At 46.6% G+C, this 27786-nt stretch overlaps 1 protein-coding gene across 3 annotated transcripts in view; it reads left to right on the top strand.

The window, feature by feature from the left end:
- Positions 1-27786, top strand: part of LOC137542170 (piezo-type mechanosensitive ion channel component 2-like) — a 258588-nt gene that overhangs the window by 65142 nt on the left and 165660 nt on the right. For 2 of the 3 annotated variants that reach the window (XM_068263888.1, XM_068263889.1), the window contains 4 exons: positions 4185-4286; positions 18418-18460; positions 19392-19554; positions 24862-25069. In XM_068263888.1, coding sequence (XP_068119989.1) covers positions 4185-4286; positions 18418-18460; positions 19392-19554; positions 24862-25069 — 516 coding nt within the window. Of the gene's footprint in view, positions 1-4184; positions 4287-18417; positions 18461-19391; positions 19555-24861; positions 25070-27786 lie in introns of those variants that run through there. The other variant, XM_068263890.1, reaches the window with a different exon arrangement.

Below are 27786 nucleotides of genomic sequence, written 5' to 3'. Positions count from 1 at the left end.
TCTGCATGTGTACATTGTGACATCATCATGTGCGGTGACATCAAATGTCCATGTAGGGCATAAACATTTAAAAGGGTGCCCCCCCCCCCTCTCCCAGGTCTCTACTCCAGCTTATTGAATCCAGTCATTTCCTGCATGCACACCACATACATTTTCATGTCACTGATCATTGGCTGACATTACTTTGGGTGAAAGGCAGGTTTGATGGCTATGGATTGGGGAGGCAGATCTGTAAAGGGGTTTAAAGTATCTGGACTGTTCCATCGTATTTCTACTCATACCCCAAAGGGGGCTTAGCTACTCTATGGGGAATGTATAAATCTGCAGCAGATGTTAAGCTCAGATCAGTCGATAACAGTCCTGGTTTTATTTAGGCCATGAAACCTGATGGATCGCTCCAGGGACCGGCCTCACGGTTATTTCTCACCTATCCTGATAAAAGCTTTTCCGATAGCTGTGTCATGCCTGTATAACGGGATTTTTTAGATAGTTTCCAAATGTGTACCCTCGTTTTTCCTTAATGGGCTGCAATCCCTCCCTCTGTACTGTTTCCATTCGCTGGTATGGATTGGAAAGTTTATCCTCCTGTATTGATTGCTTTTACCTTAATAAACTGCAAGTCCTTCCTCCTACATCTCTCCCATTCCCGTCACAGATTGTCAGCTCCTCTGCGTGTGCTGAACGTATCTTCATAATATACCATGCTGCAGAACTCCGGGCCTTCTTCATTGACAATACACTGAGGGCGTCGTGTACTGTTTGGGCAGATCTGTGTGTGTCATGTATCTGAAAGCCAACAGAAAGTTACACTGTACAAACTGACGTCAGGGATAGTGTCTGATGATCTATAGAGATTGTAGGTTAAACAGCTACCAGAGCTGCATCCACAATACAGTCCCACAAAACAGTGTTCCTCCAATTGTTTGTGTATACAGAGGCGCTAGAAGCTATAAAATATATTAAAAACAGTTTAAAATGGGGGGTACTGGTGCACTTACCTCCCCATAGATGACACAACAATAATGTATCTTTAAAACGTATTCAACATTTATTTCTTACTCCAATAACATCTGCAACGAGTTTCACAGGTCTGTCACCTGCTTCCTCAGGCAAAGTACAACAAGGAGCAGCTGAATGAGTTTCAGGACAGATTTAGTGCCTGTGAATATTCAGCATAATAGTCACAGATTTTCAGGGGATAGTGCCTGAAGTACAGCACTGCCCAGGCTTTTTTACCACTTTGCCAGTTATGTCAAATTCTTTGGTCAGTGAAATACAAATAATTGAGTTGATGCAGTATTATGCAATTTTGTGCAGCTCGAAAAAAAAGAACCAATCAAATCCTGCTGAGGTAAAATTTGATTGGTCCATTTTTAAGCTGCATACATTTGCTTACAATTTGCATAATCCTGCATCAACTTGAAATGATTTGCATCTCATTGTCAATCCCTATATGCAGCTTGAAAATGTACCAATCAAATCCCGAAGCTGTTGCATTTGGTCGATTTCCAAGCTGCATATATTTTCATGAAATTAGCATAATATTTGCATCTATTAGGATTTTGCCTGGAACCCACTAGAGAGTGCAAAGCGATATCGCTAGCGATTTGTGGTACCGTTTTGCAAGCGGTTTTGGGAGTGATTTCCCTGCTCCTATACAATACTTTAGGATGGAAACGCTCCCAAAATACTTCATGCCCTGTGATTGTGACTTCCCTATTAGCAATCATTCTAGTGGAATCTGTCCCATCCATTTACATTGGCAGAGCGTTTAGGGAAATCGCTACCAACTGAAAGTGCTCCCTAAATGCTCAAAAAAACAAACAAAAAAAGCTCTACTGGGTTCTCAGCATTTCATTGAGTGTACCACCTATTGGTTTATAGCAGAGGTGGTAAATTCAACACTTAAAGGACAACTGAGGTGACGTGACATGATGAGATTTCTTTCACTGAGGCGTCTCCATGGTTACGCTGACACACATTTAGATTTTTATGCGTATGCGGCGTACGTTCTGATCCTTTGGTGTGCGCGCTAAGCGGGGAAGCCCCGCTCAACGTTTCCATGTTGACGGGGACACATGAATGGCCATATGCATGCGCTATGCACACTCTGCCTAAGTGTGCGCGCACAGGAGCGGGGAAGCCCCGCGCGACGTTTCCATGGTGACGGGGAACGCATAAATGGCCATATGCGTGCGCCATGCACACTCCGTCATGTGCGCGCACACTCAAGCAATTATGCCTCGCCCATTGTTCTCGGATTGGCTAGTGAGGGGAAGCGCTTCCCTATGGGTAATGTGTTGCGTCAGCAACTCCATACAGGGACTGGCCCGCTCGTGATTAACGGTCGTGGCGGCGGGGCTCGGTCTTGATATGCATTTTTGGAACCAATGGATTTAAACTCATCATTGAGTGACAGGAGCTCAAGAATTATGTTTATGGTATGTATGCAATATGTGGGACAGTGTTTGTTCACAATGTTACAGTCTATGATCATGTATATTAGACTTGTGTTGTTTATGCATGATCCAGGTCCTGATTCATATCTAATAAGGGAATTATGGAATGTTTACAATACAGGGAAGGGGGTGTTCCCTAATGTCAGGGGTGGTGATTCCTTGTCACATGGTGTATATATTTGGTGTATTACTTGTCACATTGTTTGTCTGCACTGTTCTGAAGAAGGGGACCCTGAGTGGCCCCAAAACAATTGTTAACCTTGGTGTTGACATGTGATTTTGGGAATAAACATCCTATCACTGTCCTGTCAGTAAATGGCTTCTGAGGGCATGGAAGGGCTAAAAAGGGTCAATAGTTCATAGATTTGAGCTCTGACATACTTCAATGAATGTGTCATTGAGCAGAGACAATAAAACAGTAAACACATACAAACTAGATATAAATGTAAATTAAACTGTGGGATATCTAAAAAAAAGTCATTTTAGGAGATGGATAGATACAATTGTTTTTCTCATCAGTTTATTTTCACCTTGGATGTCCTTTAAGGGAACAAAATCTAAAGCACAGCCTAAGCTGTGGACCAAAATGTGCACAGTATAATGCTAGGTACACACCATACAATTTTCTGTTAGATTCTTCTGTTAGATTTACCTACAACATGGAAAAAAGCTATCTGGCATTAATCTAAGAGAAAATCTAACAGAAAATTGTATGGTGTGTACCTAGCATTAGTATTAGAAAATCTATTGAACATTGTCAACTCAGAATTGAGATTGTTCATATTTCTAATCTGTACTCCTTGGAAAACTATCTGTGAAATGAAGTAGAAACACTGCACCCTAGTGGTGGGAGGTTACTTTGTGGGTCATGAAACCAAAGTGCATTGTGGGAGGTGTAGTTTATGGCTAATGTGTGTTTTAAATTTGAATATGACCCCTGAAGTGAGAGGGATATGGAGGTTGCCATATGTATTTTCTTTTAAAACAATACCAGTTCCCTGGCAGCCTTGCTGATCTCTGGCTGCAGTAGAGTCTGAATCACACACCTGAAACATGCATGCAGCTAATCCAGTCACACTTCAGTCAGAGCACCTGATCTGCATGCTTGTTCAGGGGCTACGACTAATGCTACGTACACACATGCGACAACGATCGTTCGTTGAGAACGACGAACGAACTTTTAATTGATGAAAGAACGACCTAAGTAAAGTTAGTTTTAAAAGGTGTGTAACGATCTGATCGTTAGAACGAACGTTACATCACGTAAAGCAACTATTGCGCCTGCGCATAAAAATGAGAAGTTTCACGGAAAAATTGTGAAATGCGCATGTCAAGCCTAGTACGAACGACCGTTTCCAACGATGTACTACTTTTGCAAACGATCGTCGTTGGTTAGAATCCGCCGAGACAGAACTTTCTTTTGTAGCGATTTGGCTCGTTCGTCGTTTGCCTTAATAGTCGGTGGTTCGTTTTTTGTAACGATCGTCGTTGGTAAAGATCGGGGAAAGTCAGTATGGCAGCCCCTATATCTCTCTCAGTTCAGTTGCCCTTTAAGATATTTATGCACCTTTGGAGCTCTTGCAGGCTACATATAATGGTAAGATATATATATATGTATGTATGTATATGTATATATATATATATATATATATATATATATATATATATATATATATATATATATATATATATATATAGTTAAATCACTCTTTGTCTCTCATCCAGGCCTCACTGGGCGATTCCTGAAGTCCATATATTACAGCAGCTTCCTCCTGCTCCTCATACAATCATCTTTCCAGATTGCCTTCAGCTATGTTCCTCGCAATGGTAAGTGGTCTGTGAGCTGCGTGACCGTGTGGTGGGAGGGACGTGCCAGGCGATATGTCTAACTTTGTCCTCTGAGCAGTGTGACCGTGTGGTGGGAGGGGCATGCGAGGGGACATGTCTGAAGCTGTCCTCTGAGCAGTGTGACCGTGTGGTGGGAGGGGCATGCGAGGGGACATGTCTGACGCTGTCCTCTGAGCAGTGTGACCGTGTGGTGGGAGGGGCATGCGAGGGGACATGTCTGACGCTGTCCTCTGAGCAGTGTGACCGTGTGGTGGGAGGGGCATGCGAGAGGACATGTCTGACGCTGTCCTCTGAGCAGTGTGACCGTGTGGTGGGAGGGGCATGCGAGAGGACATGTCTGACGCTGTCCTCTGAGCAGTGTGACCGTGTGGTGGGAGGGGCATGCGAGAGGACATGTCTGACGCTGTCCTCTGAGCAGTGTGACCGTGTGGTGGGAGGGGCATGCGAGGGGACATGTCTGACGCTGTCCTCTGAGCAGTGTGACCGTGTGGTGGGAGGGGCATGCGAGGGGACATGTTTGACGCTGTCCTCTGAGCAGTGTGACCGTGTGGTGGGAGGGGCATGCGAGGGGACATGTCTGACGCTGTCCTCTGAGCAGTGTGCCCGTGTGGTGGGAGGGGCATGCGAGAGGACATGTCTGATGCTGTCCTTTGAGCAGTGTGACCGTGTGGTGGGAGGGGCATGCGAGGGGACATGTCTGACGCTGTCCTCTGAGCAGCGTCACCGTGTGGTGGGAGGGGCATGCGAGGGGACATGTCTGACGCTGTCCTCTGAGCAGTGTGCCCGTGTGGTGGGAGGGGCATGCGAGAGGACATGTCTGACGCTGTCCTTTGAGCAGTGTGACCGTGTGGTGGGAGGGGCATGCGAGGGGACATGTCTGACGCTGTCCTCTGAGCAGCGTCACCGTGTGGTGGGAGGGGCGTGCGAGTGGACATGTCTGGCTCTGTCCTCTGAGCAGCGTCACTGTGTGGTGGGAGGGGCATGCGAGGTGACATGTCTGACTCTGTCCTCTGAGCAGCGTCACTGTGTGGTGGGAGGGGCATGCGAGGTGACATGTCTGACTGTGTCCGATACACATAGGGTGACACCATGCGGACTAAATCCAGAACCGACTCACCTAGTGACGAGCCCAAATGTCCCCATGTAATATCAAAATTACTTTCATCCAACACTTCAATCTATGTTGGCTGACGTAATGTAGATTTTATCTGGCAACAGCATCATCCCATAACGGCAGCCATTTTCCCGTGTTGGACTTTGGACTATGTCAGACACCGTCCAATATAGGACAGGAAAGGGTTAATCATATCCGTGCTGGCGATGTATACCTATCATAGCTGCATTATGTCTAATGACGTTCTTGGCATGCTGTGGAATTCCTTCATTCTACACTGGAAGTGTATCTATCTGGAAGTAAGGGCTGGTGCACACCTAAAGACAAGACAAGACAAATAATATTTATATCGCGCTTTTCTCCTGGCGGACTTAAAGCGCCAGAGCTGCAGCCACTAGGACGCGCTCTATAGGCAGTAGCAGTGTTAGGGAGACTTGCCTAAGGTCTCCTACTGAATAGGTGCTGGCTTACTGAACAGGCAGAGCCGAGATTTAAACCCTTGTCTCCTGTGTCAGAGGCAGAGCCCTTAACCAATACACCATCCAGCCAGCCAGCCAAAAGTGTTAACGTAATTGCAAACGATCAGCGCTTTTAGAAGTGATTTTTCTAAGCGATTCCAGCCATATGCCTAGTGATTTTTGGAGCATTTTGGTGTAGCAATTTCTTATTTTTTGTACAGTAGAGCTGGAAGTGTACAGCTTTGTTAAAAAAAAAAAAAAAAAGTTTGGAAAAAAACACTCTGATCTAGCGCTTTTTAGAGCGATTTTCCACTTTCCAATACTTAACATTGAGGCTGAAAAGCACAGAAATGCTGCAGGACCCACGTTTGCATTTGGGAAAAAAATCACATTGCTCGTGTGTGAGCTATTCCATTCAAATACATTAGCCAAGCACTTTTCAAAGCAGTAACGTATTAAAAAGCGCTCAGAAGTGCTGTAGCTGTGCACTAAAAAAAATAAATAAAAGTGCAGAGCTGGCGGGACAGGTGATCAGGCCCAGGGTGGGTATACAGTGGATAGCCAGTGAGATGCTAATTTTTCCAGCTTGCCTGCAAACTTTGAAACTGGGCCAAGCTATGCAGTGTTTGCATTATATTTGCATGCATGGTTGAATTTTTTTTTATGTTAATTTGACTGGAAGTGCATTTGAATGACCCACTTCTAATCTGCATATAATTTGCATGCACTTTGCATGTTGGTGGAATCATTAGCAGCTCATTGACCATCCCTGGAGACAAGACAGAGGAGCCGGGTAGGGGATAGGGATGATCAAAGATATGCACATTTTTTTATGAAGTTTATGCAAATGTACAGTATGTAAATTTGTATGTTAATATATGCAGCTTGAAAATGGACCAATCAATTTAAACCTGGGTGGGACTTGATGGGTCCATTTTCACGCTGCACATATTTGCATAAAAAAATGACATACATTTGCATAAACTCAGAAAATTTTACGTATCATTAATCATCCCTAGTATGAGAGCACACGGGAGGTTGTAGGCCACACACAGGTAGATTACTGCCCGATAGATCAATCAGTGATGTGCAATCAATTGATCAGGCAGTATTGATATACACTATCTGTATGTAGGGTTGCCGCCTTATCCCTTTAAAAACCAGAGCATATGAATTATACATGCCTTGTGGCTAGTTAGATGCAGTTTATGCAGTGATTATTTGTGAGTCACCCCAGAACCAGTGTAATTCATATGTGCCGGAATTTAAAGGGATGAGGTTGCAACCCTATCTGTGTGTGATCCATGATTGGGTGAGCCGCTGTCATCACAGTGCAGCTTTGTGCAGTCGTGTGTCTCCCTGCCCACTCGCTTATCATCATCCAGCACACCCCGTCACACATTGCAAGGCAGTAATATGATGGGTGTGCTGGAGGTGATGCATCACTGTCAGATCCCAGGAGTCACTGAACTGGCCACAACATCTGCATGCTTCACAGAGGAGATCATGGGTCCATTCTGCATGCCTGGTGGTACGCTGCTTTCCACAGGACAGGCCCTAATGCTTCCCTTGGGGTACTCATACATTACTGAATTTTTGGCATCGATATCTGGGTGAATCAGTCATAATGCCTGAATCTAGCAGATAGTGATGCCACAACATGACCACCCAATCGATCGGTTTGATTGATTTCCGACCAAAATCGGTTGAAAGGATTAATTGGGTAGGCTGGAAAATCCCAGTGGCAAGGAGGCGATTGAGTGCACAGCGGTAACGGTATTCACTTTCTCGACAACCAACAGACTCCAGCCGGTCTCCCCCCAGATATGTGTCTCCCTAAACCCACATTTAGAGTGCAAGCCTTCGGGCCAAATTACACAGATAGGCGATCTTACGCTTCCAGTGTTTCCTCATTGATAGCATAACTGGCAAAGCTGAGCCGGGTGGCACTGACTACATACATCTGGTAAAGCTTGCTGACGACTAGTGATCATCGTTATGGTAAATTCTGCTTATTAGCATTCATTCACAATTCATTTTTGTATTATTATGCAAAATTGTGATCATAATTGTGAAAAAATCCACACAATTAGGCGTAATTACGAGTATATGTGTATAATCGTAATCACAATTATTTTCTTAATAGCTGATTTTTTTTTAGTTATGCACAATTTTGTGTGATTACACCCAATTTTTAGCATAATTATACAAAATTATATGTAAATACAAAATTACACTCGGACATATGATTTAACACAAAATTGTGGTGCAACATTCTGAATAACGAGCACATTTATTATGAGATTGCCAAAAATGATGAATAACGATTTTGCACGGCAATTGCAGATTACGATGCAAAATTATGCAAATCTGAAATTTTGGCTCATCACTACTGAAGGCGTCTGCGGGTTCCTAGGGCTTGTAGGCACTGCTGTAGTGTTATGCGAGCTGTCACTGTGACCCATGTGCGGGGACAGACATCAGCGTCACATGACTGGCACAAACGGGACCATCCTCTGGTGACACATCTGGTGACCTCACTTCCTATGTGACAGTTACTTCCTGTGTGCAGCTGTCAGGAGCTCTTCACAGCACAAGATCACACATTGCAGGGTAGCTGCTGAATAGAGATGGTCTGAACAGTTTGCCGGCGAACACATAGTGAGTTCGATTAGCCCCCTATACCACATCATTGGGCTAAACTTTGACTCTCTATATCATAGTCAGCAGACATATGGCAGCCAATAAGGCTGCACTCCCTCCTGGACCCCAGCCCCCCCCCCCCCCCCCGCCCCTTATAAAAATGCTGCTGTGTCTGCCATTTTTTTACTCTGTCTGCTGCCTGCTTAGTGAGAGACGGCAGAGGTTGCTGGAGTGATAGGTAAAGCGTTAGTTTGGTCTTGTTAGCTTGCTCCTTGTTGATATCTGTTGCTGAAAAGCACCGTAAAAAAGCTCTTTTGAGAGATAGTTTGTGTGTGTGTGTGTGTGTGTGTGTGTGTGTGTGTGTGTGTGTGTGTGTGTGTGTGTGTGTGTGTGTGTGTGTGTGTGTGTGTGTGTGTGTGTGTGTGTGTGTGTGTGTGTGTGTGTGTGTGTGTGTGCGCGCGCGCGCCACTGACACTGCATATACAGCCATCTGTTACAGCTGGCTCTTGCTAATTGCTATACTGTGCCAGGCCCAGCACAGTCAGTGCATACCTTTCACTGCATCTGTTTGACTGTACATTGTTTTATATACCAGTCAGTGCATAGCTTTCACTGCATCTTTGTGACTACACACTGTTTTATATACCAGTCAGTGCATAGCTTTCACTGCATCTGTGACTGCACATTGTATTATACCAGTCACTGCATACCTTTCACTGCATCTGTGTGACTCCACACTGTTTTATATACCAGTCAGTGCATACCTTTTCACTGCACCTGTGACTGCACATTGTATTATACCAGTCACTGCATACCTTTCACTGCATCTGTGACTGCACATTGTATTATACCAGTCACTGCATACCTTTCACTGCATCTGTGTGACTAAATACTGTATTATACCAGTCACTACATACCTTTCACTGCATCTGTGTGACTGCACAATGTATTATACCCGTCACTGCATACCTTTCACTGCATCTGTGTGACTGCACACTATATTAGTCCAGTCAGTGCATACCTTTCACTGCATCTGTGACTGCACATTGTATTATACCTGGCAGTCAGTGAATACCTTTCACTTGAATGGATGGCAGACTTGCCCTCCATAACAGATTCTTGTTAAAGGATTTCAAGTGTATTTGTTCTATCACTATACAGCAGGGCCTCGAAAGAGTCCTCCTGTATTGTTAATTTTCGTCACTACCTCCCTGAGTCTAGACTTGCGTGCCGTGCCGTGCCTCCTGCCTTCCTTGGATGTGTGGTGGTAGCCATTTCTCAGGCTCCCACTCCGGAACGGAATCGAACCCTGATTCCCAGCCCGTTACCAGTTTATCATACAGTTGAATGAATGGCAGACTTGCCCTCCATAATGCATGGGCGTTACTAGGATCCTAAGATCCGGTAAATAGGTGTGGCCACGCAGCAGGATGTGGTCATAGGTGGAGCCAAATTTACATAAACTTAACAACAGTCTAAGTAGACCTGTCCAGCAAAATGTTAGATGAAGCCCCCTCTCCATTAATACAAAAAAATAAAATAAAAAATGGAGCATGTCATTATGTGACATAACTAGGCAGAGTTACCTGGCATCTGCGCTGGCTAGTCTGGAATTGTGCTGGTTGGGCTGGCCAGCCTCCAGGTTATCTGGCAGTTCCCTCATAGCATTCCCTGACCTTCTAGAGGACCTCCTCTCATGCTCCCACGGGACTCCCATTGAGGCACCACAGCTCCCTGCATGCCCTCGTAAAGGCATCACAGCACTCAGCATGGTGCCACGGCACCCAGTATGCCCACATAGATGCACTACAGCACCTAGCATACCCCTGATTGATGCACCACAGCTCCCAGCATGCCTGCCATTGAAGCACCACAGCTGACTGCTTGGGGGACATCCGGGGCACCACAGAATAGATCCGGGGCATGTGCCACTGATCTTTGGGGCTAGCAACGCCCCTGCCTCCATAACAGATTCTTGTTGAAGGAACTGCATAGACAGCAGAAAAAGTCATTTAAAAAAATAGATGTAAGCATTAACAATGGTAGAGAAGGAACCATTGAAAGTCTGAGCAGCGATGAACCCCTGGAGTACTGGGTGCGCAGGCTTGACCTTTGCCATCAAACTTCTGGCTTGCCCTGCCTCAAGCGTCCTAGAAAGGACTTTCAGCGCAGCTGGAGGCATTGTCAGTGAGAAGAGAAATCGCCTAGGTCAAAAAAGTGTTCAGTACCTGACTTTTATTAAAATGAATGAGGCATGGATCCCGGGCTACTGCACACCCGAAGACTAAGTCAGTCCCCACACAGCATCTCTGCCTGCCTGCCGGCTGCTACTGCCTGCCCCAAGACTAAGTCAGTCCCCACACACAGCATCTCTGCCTGCCTGCCGGCCGCTGCTGCCTGCCCCAAGACTAGGTCAGTCCCCACACAGCATCTCTGCCTGCAGGCCACTTGACTGCTTTCTCCGTGCTGATCCATGTCCACACACGCAAGATGTTTTCAAGCACTTTATGCCTCCAATTTAGGAATGCAATGTGATTTACAATAATACAATAATACAATACAATAACATTTCTATAGCGCTTTTCTCCCATAGGACTCAAAGCGCTTAGGCTCTCTCAGATTCAGTAATTAGTAGGATGAAGTATTCACACAACAAAAGTTATATTTCTGCAAATGCCAAACTGAACAGGTGGGTTTTCAGTCTGGATTTAAACACGTCCAGGGATGGAGCTGTCCTGATCTGTTGAGGTAAGGAGTTCCAAAACGTAGGGGCAGCATGACAGAAGGCTCTGGGACCAAAAGTTTCCAAGTGGACTCTGGGTATGACTAGATTATTAGAACCTGTTGATCTGAGAATGCGGGGATTGCTACGCAGCTGCAACATATCTTTCATGTATCCAGGGCCTAAATTATTCAGGGATTTAAATGTCAGTAGGCCGATCTTGAATAGGACCCTCCATTCTATAGGTAGCCAGTGAAGGGAGTGCAGGACTGGCATTATGTGGCAGTGACGGGGTTGGTTGGTTAGCAGTCTGGCAGCAGTATTCTGTATCAGCTGTAGTCGGTACAAGACCTTTTTTGGAAGGCCAGTGTAGAGAGCATTGCAGTAGTCCAGTCGGGATGTGATGAAGGCGTGGACTAAGGTTGGCAGATCTTCTGGGGGTATGAGGTGCTTGATTTTTGCAATGTTCTTCAGGTGAAAATAGGATGATTTCACCACAGCAGAGATTTGAGTTCTGAAGTTTAAATCCCAATCAATTAGAACTCCCAGGCTACGCACATGATCAGAGCTGCGCAGATCCGTGCCTCCTATTCCCAGTGGTGAAGACTGCAAGTTAAGTTGTTTTGTTATCATGCTCTGCCCTCCTATCAGAAGGACTTCAGTTTTGTCTGCATTTAGTTTCAGCCAGTTGTCATTCATCCATTGCTGTAGTTCACGTAAGCAGGCGTTTATAGTTAGAGTTGGGTCTGTCACACCAGGCTTGAAGGAAAGATATAGTTGAGTGTCGTCTGCATAGCAGTGGTATGTCAGGCCATGTTTTTGGATTAGTTTTCCCAGAGGTAACATGTAAATCGTGAAAAGCAGGGGAGAGAGGATTGAGCCCTGGGGCACCCCATACCTAAGTGATACAGGGGTGGACAGGAAGGGCCCCATAGACACTTTGTGGGTTCTGCCACTCAAGAAGGATTGGAACCACTGAAGAACTATGCCATCAATGCCGCAGTATTCCTGTAGCCTGTTTATCAAGATGTCATGGTCAACTGTATCAAAGGCTGCAGAAAGGTCTAGCAGTATGAGGATGGAGCACTCTCCTCTGTCTCTTGCCATGAGCAGGTGGTTGCATATTTGGATGAGGGCCGTTTCAGTGCTGTGGTGTTTCCTGAAGCCAGACTGGAATGGGTCATAACTGTTGTTTTGTAGAATTTTGGCTTCTAGCTGGAGGTAAACAGCTTTTTCAATTAGCTTGCCCAGAAAGGGAAGGTTAGAGACAGGTCTGTAGCTGGTCATTGCATCTGGGTCCAGGGAGGGTTTTTTAAGGAGAGGTCTGATGATTGCTTCCTTCAGTAAAGCAGGAAATATCCCTGATTTTAAGGAACAGTTAACAATTTTTAGGAATACCGGTACGAACAGGTCGGGGCAGTTCAACATGAACTGTGTTGGGCCAGGATCTAGGTCACAGGTAGTTAGGCGGACGTGAAGGAGGATGCTTGATGTGACTTCTTCATCAATTTCTTTGAAGTTTGACCAAGGTGTTACATTGTCTCTGCTAATGGTCTTCGGCGCTATATTAGGCTCAGATGCTGTAAGTTGGATGGCGGACCTTATAGCGGAGACTTTGTCTGTGAAGAAATGGGCAAATTGGTCACAGAGGTCCTTTGAAGACTCGATGTTAAGTTTTTGACATGCCGGGTTGCAGAGTTTTTCCACTGTGCGGAACAGTTGGGCTGGTTTGTTAACTGCATTTGCAATCTCTTGTGATAGAAAGGATGATTTTTTTTCCCGTGATTACCTGGGATTTCTGCCCTTTAGGGATTATAACCCTGCTGTGCGTCAAATCCTTAATTTTCCCCAGGACTTTTGTCGTGTATCCCACTCCGCCATGCCCCCCTCCAGGTGTTAGATCCCTTGAAACATCTTTTCCATCACTTTTGTGGCCAGAAACCGTGTTTGTAGTTTTTCAAGTTCGCCTGCCCATTGAAGTGTATTGCGGTTCGCGAACCCAAAATCTGAGATTCGAGCCATCTCTACTGCTTAAACTGAAAGATGTACAGAGGCGCCAATAGGATAAAAGGTACTTAAAATGTTTAAAATATTCGGGTGGCGGCAGTGGACCAGCCACTCAAAAATGGACTTGATGCGTCAGTTAAGGAACAAACAATTTATTCACATACTCCAATGAACAGTATTGCAACGCGTTTCACGGGCACAATCCCGCTTCATCAGGCATTCAACAGTAGGAGTATTACACTATAAATGACAGAGATAAAAGGTACATCAGAGTGCTGCACAAGTTTGATGTTATCCATGTAGATAATATATAATGATAAATCGTATGTAGTATGCACCAGCATTAATCAGAAATAATCATAAAACATGGGGCGAACAATATGGTAATAGTTATATAATATATAGTAGTGGTCATTGATTTCTGTATACCTATACACAATACAATAGAGTGTGATGAGTTAGTTGGTAGTTTGAGAATACAATTATACTCAGTGTAAATCCCCTGTCTGGTGGGTAGTGTGATGTCTAAGAGGGTAAAAAGTGCTGGGAAAACATTATTAGGTGTTAATATAAGCAAAGGGGTACTTGATTCAATATTATAAACAGGACTGCGGGGGTGATGAGGTGAAGGAGGGAAACAGTATATGTGAAAAACGTATTAGGTAGAGGCGCAGGGAAGGTGTGTATATGTTAAAGAAAAAATTAAAACTTAGTAGTAATAGCAACATTTACCTCGTGCAGGTCCAGTGTACGCTTGGCACCTCTGTGCAGTGGTGTCAGCGTCGGACCATTAAATAGTAGTGCACGTAGTGATAGACTGGGTGGGCTGGTCTGCACTACTATTTAATGGTCCGACGCTGACACCACTGCACAGAGGTGCCAAGCGTACACTGGACCTGCACGAGGTAAATGTTGCTATTACTACTAAGTTTTAATTTTTTCTTTAACATATACACACCTTCCCTGCGCCTCTACCTAATACGTTTTTCACATATACTGTTTCCCTCCTTCACCTCATCACCCCCGCAGTCCTGTTTATAATATTGAATCAAGTACCCCTTTGCTTATATTAACACCTAATAATGTTTTCCCAGCACTTTTTACCCTCTTAGACATCACACTACCCACCAGACAGGGGATTTACACTGAGTATAATTGTATTCTCAAACTACCAACTAACTCATCACACTCTATTGTATTGTGTATAGGTATACAGAAATCAATGACCACTACTATATATTATATAACTGTTACCATATTGTTCACCCCATGTTTTATGATTATATCTGATTAATGCTGGTGCATACTACATACAATTTATCATTATATATTATCTACATGGAGAACATCAAACTTGTGCAGCACTCTGATGTACCTTTTATCTCTGTCATTTATAGTGTAATACTCCTACTGTTGAATGCCTGATGAAGCGGGATTGTGCCCGTGAAACGCGTTGCGATACTGTTCATTGGAGTATGTGAATAAATTGTTTGTTCCTTAACTGACGCATCAAGTCCATTTTTGAGTGGCTGGTCCACCGCCGCCACCCGAATATTTTAAACATTTTAAGTACCTTTTATCCTATTGGCGCCTCTGTACATCTTTCAGTCAAGATTACCACCCTGGGTGGAAGGGTGACAAACCCTATTTTCTTCCTTCAGAGAGCGACATCTTAATCCTGAGTGGGGACAGGTCTAATCTCCCCACCTGCCTACACAGTGGTTACCTAAGCGGTAACCCATGTTTGTGAGTATATTACTTACTTGTCACAATTCCTCCTTTTGATCCAATACATACTACACCATATTGGGCTCTCAGTTTCTCTCCTTTTATCTACTGCTTAAAGTGGACCCAAACCAAACATTTTTTAATTAAAAATATTTAGTTGCACCACTCTGACACATACAAAGAAAAATAAACACTCTTTCAAACCTATGATCATTTCAGTGCATGCTTTTCACCCTTCTCTTTTCATAACTAGGGTTATACTGGGGGCAGCCATTAGCAATTCCTCCATTGCCGGACACCATCTACTCCACCAATTTGCCGGAAAAATCCCGGCAATTTGAAAGGAAGGGAGGGGTTCCTCCAATAAATGTAAAATATTTTATATTTGACATCATGCAGCCACTTTAAGAGAAGAGATTTGCCATCAGCGGCCTCTGCTTTTGTCCTATAAAGGTAACCATTCATCAGGCTACTTGGTGGCCGATCGACTAAAAATTTCGATAATTATCTAATCATAGCAAAATTGGTGCCACCAAGAGCCTGCCCATTTTTCGATGTGACCAATTTTGGGCCGTAATTGGTTGCACGTATCGATCGGACATGTTGTAAGATGTCTGGCCATCGTGGTTGATCGGGTGAACAGCGGTAATGGCGTGTGATATCGGGGATGTTTCCCCTAATGTAAAATGTGCCCCCCTGGTGCCTGGTGCAGTATACTTTACCTGTCCTTGTCCACCCTTGGCACCAAACTCTGTCTGCAATCCGCATACACACGCCCCACATGATTCCTGGAGTAACGCAAGCATGCGTGACGTCAGCCAGCTGCGGGCACGGACAGATAATGTATAGTGCATTGGGCATCGCGGGGGGGGGGCATTGTACAATAGGGGGCAGCGTCTGGCGACAGATGCGTGTCACATGACCAATTCCCGATCGATTTCAGCATCAGCTTTTAAGCGCTCAGTCCAGGTCAGCTGCTGAAGAGGTAAGGTGCCTGGTGTGGAGGGGATAGATTGTCCTGCTGGTGTGATACCATGATGTCTGCGTTCTACCCTTGTATCTTTACTCCTGTCAGAGTGGAATAATGCAGCAGCCAATATCAAGCATAGCTCAGCAAAAGTTACTGTTGTCACATTGCGACAGAGCAACTCAATTGGGTTTTTACAAAGAAATTTTGAAAAAAGGAAGAGGGGTATTGAGGCTTCTAAAGCATGCTAACATTCAAATCCCTACACGACCTAGACCCCAGATACCTGAAGGATTTGTGGCAACTGCGTCACACCTCCCACAACCTCAGATTAACCACTTTGAATCCCTTGCTACGCTTATCTACTCCCCACAAAACTTCATCTGAAGCTCAGGGGAGTAGATAGGCGTACTTGTGGTAAACAGTGTGCTGTATGCCCAATAAGCTATCTGATTATGTATATAGGGTATCATTTTAACCGTGACAAGTGAGAGAATAGAAGTGAGAGAAACAAAAGTGACAGCATTGAAAAGAGAATACATAGTTACCCTAGAGACTTAGCTTTTAAAATATGTATGCCATGAGAGTGTATTACTGTTAATCATGAAGATAAGGGCTTTTAATTACTGATAGAGTACAATGAGAAAACAAAAAACACAAACCAGAAACTAATATATTATCGCCATACATTGTACTAGGAACATTATTTAAATGTTGAGATAACCAGGACAAATTAGCAAATACAATGTGTGGGTTTTACCTATGGTAACATTGTTTATTTGAAAACTATAGTGCATGGAAATGGAGAAATAGTGTATTTTTTCTTTTTTTTCCTCATTTTTCCCTTTAAAATGCACAGATAATAACATAATTACTAAAAGCAAATATCACCCTCACAAAGCATAATTTGTGGCAAAAAAACAAGATATAGATCATTTACATCTGATGAGTAGCAATAAAGTTATTGGTGAATGAATGGGAGGAGCGCTGAAATGTGAAAATTGCTCTGGTTTTTAAGCAAAAAACCCTGTGGTGCTGAAGTGGTTAAATAACTTAACCACCCCCAGAGTCCAACTAAAAACCTGTGGAGCCAGAGTTTTCTGTCATGCTGTCCCTACCCTGTGGAATGCTTTGCCAAACTTAATCAAGACCGCTCCAACCCTGGACACATTTAAATCAAAGCTGAAAAGCTACCTGTTTAGTCAGCCTTTAGTCACCTGATCACATAACATTTCCCCCTTTAACACATCACTATGTACTGATCTGGGACAAGCTTATGCGCTTTGGGTCCTAAAGGAGAAAAGCGCTTTACAAATGTTTTATTGCTGTATTTGAATGAAATCCACAATGTATGGCATAATATGCAGACAGAGGGGATATTATGCGTATATCAGTCACAGTAAATACAGTCTAGCACTTTGTCGCTGTTCTGATTGCAGTAAAGGGAATTTATTTGACGTAGGGAATTGGATGGTGTGTGCTCCAGTGTTGTATTTGCACTTTATACTTCCTTACTGAAGCTCTGTCATTTTGTCACATAGGTAGCACCTGTTTGTGCTTCGCACCATGTATGCTGGATACACAATAAGCGCAGTATTGGTGGCAGTTTGATCAGCCATGTTTGGCTATTTCAGGTTGATCACTGAATTTGGATCTCCATTGTCAAACCCTTAGAAGTGAACCTGAAGTGAAAATAAACTGATGAGATAAACAATTGTATTTTTGCACTGTACATACATGTTTATATCATCGTGTCACATGTCGCCTCGGTTACCTTAAAGGAGTCAACAATCACTTTTTGCTACGCAATGAAATACTTACCTGGGGCTTCCTCCAGCCCCTTGCAGCTGACATGTCCCTCACAGCGCCTCCGCTCGCAGCCGCCGGCCCAGGGTCCCCGCAGTGCAGAGGCCAACCTCCTCTACTGCACCTGGGCGGGTGTCGCTGTCAGTCAAATCCACATTGTGCACAGTGTACTGCGCAGGGACAGAACTACTGCTTCTGCGCAGTACACTGCGGACAACGTGGACTTGATTGACTTCATGCAGGCACAGTAAGGACGACCTCGAGGTCACCCTCTGCACCGATGGGGACCCTGTGCCGGAGGCTGTGGGCGGAGATGCTGCGAGGGACATGTTGGCTGCAAGGGCCTGTAGGAAAACCCAGGTAAGTATTTCATGGAGTAGCAAGAAGTGATTGATGACTCCTTTAACCAATTCCTTTAACAAGTCCGCTTTCTAGCAATACATGTTTTGGGGTGTACACCTGAAGGGAGGAACCCTGAAACATTTAGCAAATTTATACTTAAACGCCAGTCTATCTAGGGGCCGCGGAATGCCTCCTTCATTTGTATCTCACAGAATGTGCTATGCTGGAGTCAGGGAAGAGTGTGGACATTGTTGTTTGCCAGAGAAGTCTGTGTGTCTCAGATGTCTGTACAGAAGCTCGGAATAACGATCTGCTCTTTTCAGATTACCTCTGGGAGGAGATCCTGGAACACTTCGGAGTGGTAAGGTGAGGAGGATAGTTATAGAATATTAAAATGTAGTGAATGTTTAAAACAATGATGGCAGCGTGAGTCCGTTCCCAGACGAGGGTTGGCGGGAGGATACGGAGGGGGGTTATTGATGTTTCCATTTATATTTCTTCAATGCTTATTATTCACAGAATACATTTAACCAAAAGCATATCTTATAAGACTCGGGGCCGGCTCCCTGTGCCCCGGAACCTTGAAGTACACTTAAAGTGAGAGTAATATGGGGGTTGCCATATGTATTTCCTTTTAATCAGTAGCCGCTATCACGACGGCAGTATATCTACGCCCTGCGTGAGTACTGTTCCCATTCCAGGGGGGTAGATACTCCTCTCTGGCTTTTCATGTGCGGTGCGTGCGCCTGTCACCAACAGTCACAGGACAGATTGGTGAAAGGGAACATTTTCCCATTCATAAGTGCCGAATTTATGAATAATCTCTGCTGTAACAAACACCAGCATTTATTAGTTGAAACAAAACAAAACAAAAAAATCTTTGCTTTTGTTTTGCCTAGAAAGCTGTGATTGGGACATCTAGTGGACAGATATAATAGTGCGTGCACTAAAGATATTTCTCCACTAAAAGCAAAAACAAACAAACAAAAAACCTACACATATAAATAACACTAGTTAACCCCTTACTCTCCCCCTTAGTTAAAAAAAATAAAAACAATGCCAAAGTGATGGAATTTAAAAGAGAATACATAAATTGTTATGTTAGAAACTCAGCTTTTTATATATGTATGCCAAGAGGGTATGTTATTGTTATTTTTTAAAATAAAGGCTTGTAATTATTGACCGGATACAGTAAAAATGCAAAAAATAAAATACACTTTTATTTCCTAATATTAGTTGTGGGTAGACTGTGCCTCCTTTGTGCTGTTGATGATATTTAGGTCTCTCTCCTCTCCAGGCTCTCCAGCGTTGACCCCTGGAACATCGTCCGTCTGCTGGCCTCTGATATCGGCATGTTCTTCTCTGCATATTTCATACGGAGGACTTGTAAGAAGTTGGTACGATCTGGAGCTCCAAAGCAGAATGTGCGCGTGAGCAGCGAGGAGGAGGAGGAAGATGAGGTGAGCTGCACCTCCTGCTGGCGACTTCTTGCTGCATGTTTGCTTTATTGTAAAATACAAGTCTGATTGTTTTACTGACACCAGCTAACGAGCCGCATGTTGCATGTTAGGAAAATTACCGGTATTATTGATGGTCAATTAGATGCTCATCGTTCCAGCTTGCATGCACATTTCCTGTATGCAGCTAGCAAATAGGCCAATTACCAATGGACAGGAACTGAATCTGATTGGCCCGGTTCTTGGCTGCATGTGGTTTGCAATGAATGTTCATGCAAGCTTAAATAATTAGCATCTCACTTTATGGATTGTTCATGCTGGGAGCCGCACTGAGCAACACACACTGCTTACCACTGACCCCCAATCCACTTGTGGCCTCTGACCCCCATGTACCTGTAACCACTGACCCTAGTCCACCTGTGGCCACTGACCCCCAGTCCACCTGTGACCACTGACCCCCCAGTCCACTTGTGGCCACTGAACCCCAGTCCACCAGTGGCCACTGAACCCCAGTCCACCAGTGGCCACTGAACCCCAGTCCTCCTGTGACCACTGACCCCCAGTCCACCTGTGACCACTGACTCCCAGTCCACCAGTGGCCACTGACCCCCAGTCCACCTGTGACCACTGACCCCCAGTCCACCTGTGACCACTGACCCCCAGTCCACCTGTGGCCACTGACCCCCAGTCCACCTGTGGCCACTGACCCCCAGTCCACCAGTGGCCACTGACCCCCAGTCCACCAGTGGCCACTGACTCCCAGTCCACCTGTGGCCACTGACCCCCAGTTCACCTGTGGCCACTGACCCCATAGTCCACCTGTGGTCACTGACCACCTAGTCCACCTGTGGCCACTGACCCCCAGTCCACCTGTGGCCACTGACCCCCTAGTCCACCTGTGGTCACTGACCACCTAGTCCACCCGTGGCCACTGACTCCCAGTCCACCTGTGGCCACTGACCCCCAGTCCACCTGTGGCCACTGACCCCCAGTCCACCTGTGGCCACTGACCCCCAGTCCACCTGTGGCCACTGACCCCCAGTCCACCTGTGACCACTGACCCCCAGTCCACCTGTGACCACTGACCCCCAGTCCACCTGTGACCACTGACTCCCAGTCCACCTGTGACCACTGACCCCCAGTCCACCAGTGGCCACTGACCCCAGTCCACCAGTGGCCACTGACCCCCAGTCCACCAGTGGCCACTGACCCCCAGTCCACCAGTGGCCACTGACGCCCAGTTCACCAGTGGCCACTGACCCCCAGTCCACCTGTGACCACTGACCCCATTGTCCACCTGTGGCCGCTGACTCCCAGTCCACCTGTGGCCACTGACCCCCAGTCCACCTGTGGCCACTGACCCCCTAGTCCACCTGTGGTCACTGACCACCTAGTCCACCTGTGGTCACTGACCACCTAGTCCACCTGTGGTCACTGACCACCTAGTCCACCTGTGGCCACTGACCGCCAGTCAACCTGTGGCCACTGACCCCCAGTCCACCAGTGGCCACTGACCCCCAGTCCACCTGTGACCACTGACCCCCAGTCCACCTGTAACCACTGACCCCCAGTCCACCTGTGGCCACTGACCCCCAGTCCACCAGTGGCCACTGACCCCCAGTCCACCAGTGGCCACTGACCCCCAGTCCACCTGTGGCCACTGACTCCCAGTCCACCTGTGGCCACTGACTCCCAGTCCACCTGTGGCCATTTACCCCTAGTCCACCTGTGGCCACTGACCCCCTAGACCACCTGTGGTCACTGACCACCTAGTCCACCTGTGGCCACTGACTCCCAGTCCACCTGTGGCCACTGACCCCCAGTCCACCTGTGGCCACTGACCCCCAGTCCACCTGCGGCCACTGACCCCCTAGTCCACCTGTGGCCACTGACTCCCAGTCCACCTGTGGCCACTGACTCCCAGTCCACCTGTGGCCACTGACCCCCAGTCCACCTGTGGCCACTGACCCCCAGTCCACCTGTGGCCACTGACCCCCAGTCCACCTGTGGCCACTGACCCCCAGTCCACCTGTGCCACTGACCCCCAGTCCACCTGTGGCCACTGACCCCCAGTCCACCTGTGGCCACTGATCCCCAGTCCACCAGTGGCCACTGACCCCCAGTCCACCTGTGACCACTGACCCCCAGTCCACCTGTGACCACTGACCCCCAGTCCACCTGTGGCCACTGACCCCCAGTCCACCTGTGCCCACTGACCCCCTAGTCCACCTGTGGCCTCCTGCTGGCGACTTCTTGCTGCATGTTTGCTTTATTGTAAAATACAAGTCTGAATGTTGTACTGACACCAGCTAACGAGCCGCATGTTGCATGTTAGGAAAATTACCGGTATTATTGATGGTCAATTAGATGCTCATCGTTCCAGCTTGCATGCATATTTCCTGTATGCAGCTAGCAAATAGGCCAATTACCAATGGACAGGAACTGAATCTGATTGGCCCGGTTCTTGGCTGCATGTGGTTTGCAATGAATGTTCATGCAAGCTTAAATAATTAGCATCTCACTTTATGGATTGTTCATGCTGGGAGCCGCACTGAGCAACACACACTGCTTACCACTGACCCCCAATCCACTTGTGGCCTCTGACCCCCATCTACCTGTAACCACTGACCCTAGTCCACCTGTGGCCACTGACCCCCAGTCCACCTGTGACCACTGACCCCCCAGTCCACTTGTGGCCACTGAACCCCAGTCCACCAGTGGCCACTGAACCCCAGTCCACCAGTGGCCACTGAACCCCAGTCCTCCTGTGACCACTGACCCCCAGTCCACCTGTGACCACTGACTCCCAGTCCACCTGTGACCACTGACTCCCAGTCCACTTGTGGCCACTGACTCCCAGTCCACTTGTGACCACTGACCCCCAGTCCACCTGTGACCACTGACCCCCAGTCCACCTGTGACCACTGACCCCCAGTCCACCTGTGGTCACTGACCACCTAGTCCACCTGTGGCCACTGACTCCCAGTCCACCTGTGGCCACTGACCCCCAGTCCACCTGTGGCCACTGAGCCCCAGTCCACCTGTGACCACTGACCCCCAGTCCACCAGTGGCTACTGACCCCCAGTCCACCAGTGGCTACTGACCCCCAGTCCACCAGTGGCCACTGACCCCCAGTCCACCAGTGGCCACTGACCCCCAGTCCACCTGTGGCCACTGCCCCCATTGTCCACCTGTGGTCAGTGACCACCTAGTCCACCTGTGGCCACTGACTTCCAGTCCACCAGTGGCCACTGACCCCCTAGTCCACCTGTGGCCACTGACCCCCTAGTCCACCTGTGGTCACTGACCACCTAGTCCACCTGTGGCCACTGACCCCCAGTCCACCTGTGGCCACTGACCCCCAGTCCACCTGTGACCACTGACCCCCAGTCCACCTGTGACCACTGACCCCCAGTCCACCTGTGACCACTGACCCCCAGTCCACCTGTGACCACTGACCCCCAGTCCACCTGTGGCCACTGACCCCCAGTGGACTGACCCCTAGTCCACCAGTGGCCACCTGTGGTCACTGACCACCTAGTCCACTTGTGGCCACTGACTCCCAGTCCACCTGTGGCCACTGACCCCCAGTCCACCTGTGGCCACTGACCCCCAGTCCACCTGTGGCCACTGACCCCCAGTCCACCTGTGGCCACTGACCCCCAGTCCACCTGTGGCCACTGACCCCCAGTCCACCAGTGGCCACTGACCCCCAGTCCACCAGTGGCCACTTACCCCACAGTCCACCAGCGGCCACTGACCCCTATTCCACCTGTGGCCACTGGCCCCCAGTCCACCTGTGGCCACTGGCCCCCAGTGCACCTGTGGCCACTGACTCCCAGGCAGCCTGTGACCACTGATCCCCAGTCCACCTGTGACCACTGATCCCCAGTGCACCTGTGGCCACTGACTCCCAGGCAGCCTGTGACCACTGATCCCCAGTCCACCTGTGACCACTGATCCCCAGGCCACCTGTGACCACTGATCCCCAGGCAATCTGTGACCACTGACCCCAGTCCACCTGTGGCCACTGACCCCCTATCCACCTCTCACCACTGACCCCCAGTCCACCTGTGGCCACTGACCCCCAGTCCACCTGTGACCACTGACCCCCAGTCCACCTGTGGTGAATAAGGCTTTACATGTGCTTGATTTTGCTGCAGTTCATTCAGTTCCAGATAATTCATTAGAAATGGTTGTTGCATGTTGTTCGGTGGTGGTCATAAAGAGAATCCGAAGACATAACAACAAAAGTTGTTAAAGGTGGTATCTTTAATGGCTAACTGTGCAAGATCTCTTTGCAAGCTTCCAAAACTTTAAGTTTCTTCAGGCATATTTCAGAACTGGATCAGAACCGTACCATGTACAAATAAATCTTGTGCTGTTAGTTATTAAAGGTATCAGCTAAACAACTTTTGTTGTTTTGTCTTAAAAAATATTCTGAAATGTAACCAATAATTAATCATTTGTCAACAAACTGATATACATAATTTAGTTAATAGCATAACAAAACATTTCGAAAGCAGTTACATGGTTATGAAGTATGCATAAGAAGTGTCTGTTTGTTAATGAGAAACCATAACCAAGAATAGAACTTCATCCCAATCAGTAGCTGATTCCCATGAGAAATCTCTTTTCACAAACGGATCATCAGGGGGCTCTGTATGGCTGATTTTGTGGTGAAACCCCTCCTACAGTGTGATGTCAGCGCCTCACAGCTCTGAGGTCCTGACATCACACTGTGGGAGCCTTGTTGCAATGTGGAAAATAACAGCTGTTTCCAAATGCCAAAAATGCAAGCAGCATCTCCTTCCACTGACATCACCTGCCAGCAGTAAAAATGTCACCATATGATAAATGTCAGAATGTAAATCAGGGAGAGGAAAGATTTTACAATGGACAAACACTTACTTAATCATTTATACATAATTATTCTAAAAATTAGGCACTTTTTTTATTACATTATTTTCACTGGAGTTCCTCTTTAAGGGCGACTTGAGATGGTTTTGCTTACAAAAGGGGGTTTACTTGTGGAACACCATCCATCAGGAGGTTATGTACTGTAATGTGTGGCAGAGCGTGGTGGTAGAGTATGCAACTTGAATGGTGAACACTGATGTAGATCCTACCCTGGGTCTTGAAGGCATCATTTGGTAGGCCCACCTCTTGACCAGTCAAGGTGAATTTTCTGCAGAAACTTGACATGGATGGATGCGGTGGGAAGTGACAGGAAAAGGTGGGTGAAGGAATTCTGCCACGGAAACCTTTTCTTATAAGATGTTCCTTTCTATAACTTTGTTCTTCACCAGGAATCGGAGACCGAGTCGGAGACGGAGGACAGTGAGAATGATGTGGACCTCTCCACCGAGGATGAAACTCTGGACAAGGAGGTCAATGACACGCGAGCGAAGCTTGTGGAGAAGCTGACATCTTTGATTGCAGGAATGAAGATGCTGTTTGAGGCTTTGTTTACCACGGCTGGAAAGGTGGTGGCCACACTTCTCCTGGGCCTTTCTGGTGTGTAAATCCTGCATGAGGTCCCCTGGTGGAGGGACAAGGATAGATTTATAGTATAGATAACCATGCCACTGAGCTCTTGTGACGTGAATGGTCAGATGGGGAGTTAGAGCATTTGTCAGATACCGTGTTGTGTGAGGAGCAGCCTGTGAGCTTTCCTTCCCTTATAGGATATGTTAGGAGGCCGCAAAACGCACATGAAGCTTATGTCCAAAACCTTATGTCCAAAACCCTGAACGCTAATGATGTCACAGTTTCCAGAGAATTTGTAGTGACATCACAGGAATCTCTGTATCCACCAAACCAACCCTCGAGTAGGGACATATGTGTCCAACCTCAGTGGGCTCATCTCCATCCTTTCACTCTGCAGGAGACACGCTATCTAAACTCATTATTATTGTATTACTGTTTCTCAGCATCAAAATGCGTTCTCTCATAGGAAGCTGGTGTTTACTAATAGCTTATAGCGTGTATACATTTATTTGTAGTCCATTCCCAGGCATAATATGAAGTTATTTGGTGAGGAATACAGAAGGTGCGTGAGTTGCTGGTGTGCATACAATTTCAGTAATGGAGTAAAGGAGTGGTATTGACCTCCAGGAAGACCCCCTCCTGTACTTGTTGTGTCTGATATTTGGGTTCATGTCTCCCAATCCAATGGTGAAGTCTGTGACAAGCTTTTTCATCCAGCTGTGCCCATACAGCCTTTCTGATCAGGACACTGGAGTTTGAGCAACAGCCTTGTCACTTATGGTGGTTCCAGTGATCATATTGCTGAGTTCTGAAAGGGGCGGGGCTTGTGGCCATCTTGGCAAAGGCAGTTGTGGCCTCTTCACTACTGTAACCATGTGTAACGACTGGGGAATTATCTCCGTGGTCAGCGCACAAGATGTGCGCTGACACTGCGGAAATCCTCCACAAACGTTTAAATAACAGAACCCAGCTTTGGTGCAATGCACCTGTAGAGAGGAATTCCCACCGGCAGATGGAGCTGTGGCGTGCCGACGAACAAACCCTCTGCACCGCCACAGATGCCAGATAGAAATTGTACAAGGTGAAGCAATACAGGGCAAGATAGCCCCTTGAGAGAGAGAGTGAGCACAGAGACAGAATGTATGTATGTCCGCCAATCTAGTCGCCACCTGGCGATGGTGAACACACAACAGCGAAGACCAAGTGGGAACGCAATCGCAAGAATGGCGATTGCTAATAGCGACACAAGACTGAGTAAAGACAGAGCATAGGAAGAACAAAGACAGAACCGATAACAAACTGTAATCCAACACAAAAGAGCAGACAGGACTAACTACACGCGGCCACCACACATTAAGCGCAATAGCGACAAAGCGCGTGCACGGCACGGTCACAGCACGTTAAGCGCAACAGCGACAAAGCGTACCAACTCTCACTAACCAATGAAACACGAAAACAAATAGAGAACGCGTACGCTTGCTAAACGGTTACCTCACCGAGACGACAGACAGCGTTCGTTCCAGACAAGACGGACAGAAGGAGTAACTAGTAGCAACCGCTGCTCTGGCTTACACTCCTGAAACAGAATACAGAGAGATCCACCGCCTCTAACGCTAGGGCGAATGCGATCCAAACAGACAGAGCGATTCCCTGTCAGCCGGCGCTGGCGACAGAACAATCGCAACAGAAAGACAGAACTAGGCAATACAGATAATAACAACCTGACTATGCTAGAAGGAATGCTAGTGCACTCCCAAGGATAACTACTTTAAGATAATATTAGTAAACAATTTGCAGAGGGCTGAGACTCAAGGTAAGTCTAGCAGGATCAAACCTTTATGACCAGCAGGGAATTCTGGGAGGAAATGGTATTTATACTGCAAGCCTTCAAGAGAGGCAGAGCTATCAATCACCAGATAAGTGAATGCAAATCCCTCAGCAGAACAGCAGCTCTTAAACTTGCAGAATGAAGACAGGTCTCCTTTCCAGGGACCTGCAGCATACAGACCTAAAAAATTGTCAAAAAGCTGCCTGCCTGTGCAGACAGCAGAGCAGATCATTACACCATGTCATTGAAGGCCTGTAGAAGAATGAAGAGCAGCCAGGACAGGGGACTTCCTGGGAAGGTCAGAACCCCTAAGCCCTTAATAAATACCCCTGGGGCACATAAATGCTGAGAACCTGCAATGTACATTACCAAATTCCCAATCCTGTTCTTTCTTGTACGGTGTGTAGATGTAATACAGATTATGCATGGCCTCTTGCTCTGAATGTGGAGGACGGGACAGAGATAACCTAGATATCTAAAGTTCCACAAAGCAAGGAAATACAGAATAGAGAGAAGATACATTGGGCTCAATCTAATTCACTTTTTCTCGTAAGTTTTCTCCTAGGTGAATCTTCACATTTTATCAGGAAAATGCCTTTTAAGTCACCAGCCAGCAAGGAAATACTCAGAATAATTGGGACTCCTAGGAGATAATTTTTCATTCTCTATTTTGTCAAAATTATTCTGAATATTTTCTGGCTTTCTGGAGGCTTAAAAGACATTTTATTGATAATGTGTGAAAATATCACCTGAGAGAAAACTCTGGAGAAAACGTTAATTGCATCTGGGCCACTGTCTCTCCGATAAATGACTTACCAATTTGCTATATGTGAAAAAAGGTAGTCAGTAAAGCCCACTGTAATCATTAATTCTGTATGCTGATACGAGTCATCAGTGTTTTTCCTCTGGAACTCCA

Source organism: Hyperolius riggenbachi, chromosome 12, assembly GCF_040937935.1.
Source record: "Hyperolius riggenbachi isolate aHypRig1 chromosome 12, aHypRig1.pri, whole genome shotgun sequence".
Classification (NCBI taxonomy): domain Eukaryota; kingdom Metazoa; phylum Chordata; class Amphibia; order Anura; family Hyperoliidae; genus Hyperolius; species Hyperolius riggenbachi.
This window is presented reverse-complemented; position numbering and strand designations above follow the sequence as displayed.